General features: G+C 39.7%; 1 protein-coding gene across 1 annotated transcript in view; it reads right to left on the bottom strand.

The window, feature by feature from the left end:
• Window positions 1-3,832: 3,832 nt before the first annotated feature.
• The window catches only part of LOC138597132 (cell adhesion molecule 1-like), a 175,155-nt gene continuing 172,745 nt past the window's right edge, over window positions 3,833-6,242 (bottom strand). Inside the window, exons 10-11 of the mRNA XM_069668680.1 lie at window positions 4,709-4,837; window positions 3,833-4,553 (exon numbers count right to left, since the gene is read on the bottom strand). Of these exons, the coding sequence (XP_069524781.1) occupies window positions 4,435-4,553; window positions 4,709-4,837 (248 nt within the window). The 3' untranslated portion in view covers window positions 3,833-4,434. The remainder of the gene's footprint in view (window positions 4,554-4,708; window positions 4,838-6,242) is intronic.

Here is a 6,242-nt window from a genome sequence, read left to right as displayed (position 1 = left end):
TTGCTTTTGGTTATGAACTAGGTCTTGTTGGAAAAATGCCTATCAATTTGTCAAATCACTAACATCCACGTGTTCAGCCGCGAACCTTAACAGAGGCCCCCGAGCCTGTCGGTGTCACTCATCTTGTCATTTTAAAACGTTTCTCGCCTCTCTCCGCAGCACAGTGCATGTGTCAGTCACTGATGGGAGCTCAGATTGCTGCTGCTGCTGCTGCTGCTGCTGCTGCTCACCCACATCTGATCAACGTCGGTACAGTATTTTTACCTCTGCTCCAAAATCTTTCTTCTCCGGGAGTTTGACAAGTATCAGCAGCTCAGGATGAAGTGAACAGGTTCAATCCAGCTAATGTATTCAGCGCGCCAGGCAGGGAAGAGCGAATATGACAACAAATACAAGTTAATAAATTCTTCCGTCTGCCGTCTCCGCGCGGGACGGGACTACAAAGTGAAACCCGGGTTTTTGATCAAGTCACAATGGCACGCCACTTTAAACATTGATATCTTTTTATTAAGACAAGTACTCTTCTCAATTTTTTTTTCCTTTTGTAAAAATGTCGGTGTGAACCAATACAAAATATGCATGGTCATATGAGAAACATTCTGTTTACTACACAAAAGAAAATGTCACCTGGGTACAGAGAGAAGAAATTAAGATTCAGCAACAAAACACAACCATTTTCAGGGGCAATAAAACAACCAAACCCCCCCTCCCCCTCCCTCCCTCCCCCCAGGCTTTAAACATGAGCTTCATCCAAATATCCAAGACATGTTACAAGTCATTCATAAAACTTCATGTCACAGTAAATACACAATCTTTTCATCTATGAAAATGTATGCATGACTCGACTGAATGCAAACAGATTGATCGACTGTCTGTGGTCACATCCTATAAGTACTAAAGGACCGATACTGTGTAAGCAAAGTGTTACAGTGGAAGAAGAAGAAGTTTCCATGAACATCATTGTGATTTTGTCGACACTGACTGTACATAATTTTTGTCTGCTTAACAAATCTAGTTTTCTTTCTTTGTGAACTAGGTCTATGCAAAATAATATGTAACGTTTACTGTAACAGTGCACCATATTAAGAACACATAAACATGTACAAATGAGGAAAAAACATGTACACCTTGTGATTTCTTCACTTTTTGAATAGCTGTGGTACTACAGTATATACTTGGGGCCTTTTTAAAATTTGCATTCTACCTGAGATGCAAAAAACACAACTATAAACACTCATGAACCTGAGAGAGTGAAAACAAACATACTAAATATCAAGTATTCAAAACAAATCAAAAACAACTGGATCAGAATGAAGCTTCAGACAATCGTTTTATGTTCCTCGATTCAAAAGCAGCAGTCACTTTGTAACCGTTTCAGACAAATATCAAACCTCGAAATAGAAATTGTCATGCACGTAACTGTTTCCATGACACCAGAAATCCAGAAAAAATGTACTTTAATTGTAGCTTTTTATAGCTTTTAGTACAATACTCCTCTCTGATTCTACCAGTGAGCCATGTCCTTGGAGATCTCGAATAAATAACAAAGTGAAGCAGAGAAAATAATTGATCGAATTGTAATTGTTCTGAGACAATAAATACTTTATCCTTGGAAGTGGAAGCTGCCACACCACCCAAATAAACAGAAAATACTTTTCTTTAGTTATTTTACGCTCCAGGTTGTAATCGTGATGCGAGTGTATGTGCGTAAATACAGACACGGTGTGTGAGTAGTGGCCCTGTAAGTTAGAAAGGACAGAAATATACAAGATATACTGTAAGAGTGTACATGAGGATACTGACACTAACCATATGCCTCAGAATCAAAGAAGGCACTAAATTAAGTCCTTCACTCTTTTCCTTTATAATGATACGTATCAAGAGGTGGGTTTAAGGCAGTGGTTATCCTTTTTCATAACACATTTACAGATTTTCTTTTCTTATTCAGGCGATACAATGAAATCCCTCACTAATTACCAAACAGGTTTTACTCTCCTGGCTGTGACAGAGGCATGAAGCATGCACGGTGTGTGCGCGCGTGCTGCGTCTCTGTCTGCGAGCGTAGCATCTTCTGATTTGTATTGGTAGGAAAGAAAAACATTTGTAACAGTAGACGGCTGCTCTGTGAAGGTTTGAGGCTGCAGGATGACAGTAAGAAAATGATCTTTCCCAAACCAAGTCCAAAGCTGCACGCAAATCTTTGATAACTTGTAAGGCCGAGAGCCCTTACAAGTTATCAAAGACAGCCCAAAGGTAAAATGTCTTTACAGACAGCGAGGAAATGTAACTGATTCATGTTTGCAGAGATTGAATGTCTCTTTTTTTTCGTGTACGGGCAAGGGCAAAAAAAGAACGTGTAGCAGGGATTTCTAAGCAGAGGGAATAAGCAGTGAAAATTTATTTTTCACTAGCTGCGGTTATTCACACGGACAGACCTCGATACATCACTGAAAGGAAACCATTGACAGTTTAACATTCTTACTTCCTCCAACACATTAAATATAAATAAGAAACCTTGGAAAATATAATAAACCAATGTTCCAGTTTAATGGTCAATATAGTGTACTATCAGATAAAAAACAATCATTTAGAGAGGAGCACTCTGCACAGTGGACTCTGAGCCTCTGCTGTGTACAATTAAAAATCACTGTATGTATGCACACTCGTATAATTAGTTTATTTGGTCCTGGGTCGACCATGTGGGTGGTAGAAAAGGTGAAGAATTTCATGTTTAAACCAAAAGCACACACAGCAGGCTGTACCAATATATAACAAATAATACATTTTAATAAGATTCAATGATCAATGCAGCAGGACCAGTCACTTTTTTAGATACTACAGGGTTTATATGTACTCAAAATAAAGTCTGACCCTAAAACCAGAACAGCAACTTTTTTTTTTTTTGCCATGTTTTGGTCCGTGTATTTCATCGATGATTAAAAAGACAGTTCTGACAATAATAGTTATTAAAATCATTCTAGATACAGGCAAAGTTTTTAAAGTAGTTCTACATTTTGGGACTTATTAGCTTACTTATTGAGAGTTGAATAAGAAGATGATGCCACTTTCATGATTGTATGCTAAACACGAAGTTACAGCCGGGAAACTGTTAGCTTAGCTTAGCACAAAGAGTGGAAACAGGGGGAAACAGCTAGCCTGGTTGTCTCCGCCTTAAAGCAACTCTTACGCTCGCATAACCATGAGCGTGTTTTGTCTGGACAGAGCCACGCTAGCTGTTTCCTTGTCTTTATGCTAAGCTACGCTAACCGACGGCAGGCTGGAGCTTCAAATTATTCCTACTCACATGATGGGTGACTATCTTCTCATCTAACTCTGGCAAAAAAGAAAAGTGTGTTTCAAATATTATCCAACAATTCATGTTAGATTTTCTTCAGAACCAGACGTTCAGCTTATGACAACAAAAAAGAAAGAAAAGGCCTTGATAGTAAATGTTTTCTGCTATTGTTGATTTACGGATTGTTCTCTCTACTCCTACAAAAACCTGGTACAGACTTTGACAGAAAGAATAAGTGGTTCTAGTTTTCTCTGTAGAAACGGTAAATCTATATCATGGCACATTACAGCTGTCAGGATGTCTTAGACTGGACTCCACAACACCCTACTAAAAATACTAAACTGAATTACAGCTACTAATCTTCAGATGTTTTCCTGAAACCAACGAGGGACCAGGTGCAGTTTGTGTAATGATACTTAACGGCACTCCTACTTCACTTTCAGGAACAAAATACAATCTATGAAGAGCAAGATTACTCTCGACTAGTAATCAACACAGTGAACCTGACCTCCGAGGGGGTAAGAGAGATCTTCACCGAAATATGTCGACACCAATCAGACCTGCGTGTACGGGGGGAAATGTGATGTATTTGCAGGGACTGTTGGAGAGAGAAATGTGTGTTCCAGTAACCGAACCCTGGATTATTCAAAAATAATAACAGTAATGTGGATGTGGTGGCTCTTCAGATCTGGGTTCATGGGCTAAAAGCTAGCTGCAGCACAAATAGACAAACACCAGGCCCATTTAATCTCCTCCGAAAGCCAAATGCAAAAAAGGATCAGGTGGAGTACATTGAAAAAACAAAAAAAATACAATCCAATAAGCATGTGAAGGGGAAGAAAAAACAACAAAAGAAACAAAAGAAATAGAACAAGGCACAAAATAGTCTGTAAATTAATTAAACTGTACAGAATAGGCCCCAGCAGTCCAGGAAGGGTCGGATAGGAGACTCAGCAACGCCTCTTCTTACCACTTGGCCATGCCAGTCCTACGTTTCACTTTCTTCTCTTCCTCTTTAAATCTCACCCTCCCCGCCCCCAAAAGCCTTCTCGTAACCAATCAGAGTTAGACATTATGCTCCTACAGCACCACCACCACCACCTTCAGCATCCCCACCCGTCTCTCCCGGCCTGTCCAGTTTAGATATAGTACTCCTTCTTCTCGTCTGTGTTGTTGTGCCCCCCCTCCGCGTTGATGATGGCCGTGTCCGCGTCGGCCGCGTCGTCCGCCCCTTTGGCTTCATGTGTGAAATAAGTTCCTGTCGAAAAAAAAAACACAGACAAATTAGCCTCCTCCACCCCCTCGTCCTCCCGTATCGCACTTCAAACCTATTGCACTCCACTTGCGACAAAAAACACTCAAACTCTTAAGATGTGTTCATGATCAAGTGTGATTGCACTGCCAGCGCTTTACCTTTGTGTCTGGCGAAGTATCGACCAAGAACAATGAGTGCACACAGGATGGCAAACATCACCACCGCGACCACTCCTCCGATGACAGCATGGTCAATTTTCTGCGGTGCCCCCTCGCCGGCTCTGGAGTCTAAAAACAGGACAATAACCGTAAATAATTTCATGATCAGTAAACCCTCTCAGCCAGTCACAAAGCTAATACCTTCAGACAGACTGGGACCGCATTGGAGGCCATGGCCATTAAATCATTAGGCTGCCAAAATAAACTAAATTGGTTTGTTTTCTCTCGGAGCATTTTAGCATGACCTAACCACAGAGGAAGCACTTGAAAAGGCTTTTCAGAAAAATGCCAGCTTATGTTGTTTACCAATAAAAATGAGACGATACCACAGCACCAGTTGGTCCACGGAGGACGGTAAACGGTTTACAGTTTGTGACTAAAAATCCCACAAACAGGCTATTAAACTATTTAGTTCTTGCTTACTGACAAATCCGGCAAGCACTGCCAATAATTGAGCTTTTTAAACACTAACAATGGAGCTTTTTACGATCTAGAATGTTTCATTCATTAATGTCTTCCCTTGCTTATTTCCTTTCCTTTGTTATGTACGGTATTTGCATCCCATTGGCAATAAAACAATTCAAATTCAGGCCCATTTAAACCCATTTAAATCTACAATATCTATTCACATATAACATTTAAAGGAAAAGGTTAAAGTCCTTGGCTTTGTTGCTTTCCTAACAAGAGTTTAATGAGAACAGCATCAACTGTATTTTTGCTCATCTGTGCGCCCATTAAAACGTTGGTCTTAAAATGAGGCGTTGTCAGGCACATTGCTGTCACGTTGCTATCTCCGGGCATTAGAAAGCAATTGCATCATTGACCCACAAAAAATGTTCTAAATTCAATGAAAGGGAAATGCTATAGATGGTAACAACACAATTTGGTTACAATGTTACAATTTCATTAAGCAGATGCTTTTGTCCAAAGCGACGAGAGAGTGGAGAGAGAGACTGGTGCAGACAGGCAGCGCACGGGGCATTTTTTTTGTTTTTTTAATAATAATAATAATAATAATCAGCAGCATCAAAAAGAGAATCCTAATCCACATCAACAGGATCCTCAATGTCATCATCATCAACAGCATCACTATCATTCAGTGCAGAGGTGTTCATGAAAGAGCTTTCTCTTAAAGGTGGAAAGGGATGGGAGAGATCGGAATCGAACCAGCAATCTCCAACGCCAGAGACAGGCAGAAACTGGATGACCTTTCTTGAAGGGTTCAATCGAGTTTTGTGAGTATTAACATCCGACATTGATTTGTGGACACTTGATCTGATGACATGAAATCTTTTAAAGAATAATAATTTTTCTATAAAAATAAAATATAAGGAGAAATAAAATCCAATATTTTCAATTAACATCTGACATTGGTTTGAGGACACTAGATCACAGGACATGGAAGCTATTGAAAAAAAAACATACATTTTTCCATAAAATTATTAATAATCTGTTTCTGCTATTTTATAAAGCG

Source organism: Semicossyphus pulcher, unplaced genomic scaffold (assembly GCF_022749685.1).
Source record: "Semicossyphus pulcher isolate SPU_LCO1_2020_fin unplaced genomic scaffold, fSemPul1.0.p SCAF_19, whole genome shotgun sequence".
Classification (NCBI taxonomy): domain Eukaryota; kingdom Metazoa; phylum Chordata; class Actinopteri; order Labriformes; family Labridae; genus Semicossyphus; species Semicossyphus pulcher.
Note: the sequence above shows the minus strand (reverse complement) of the source record. Positions and strands in the feature narration are given on the sequence as shown.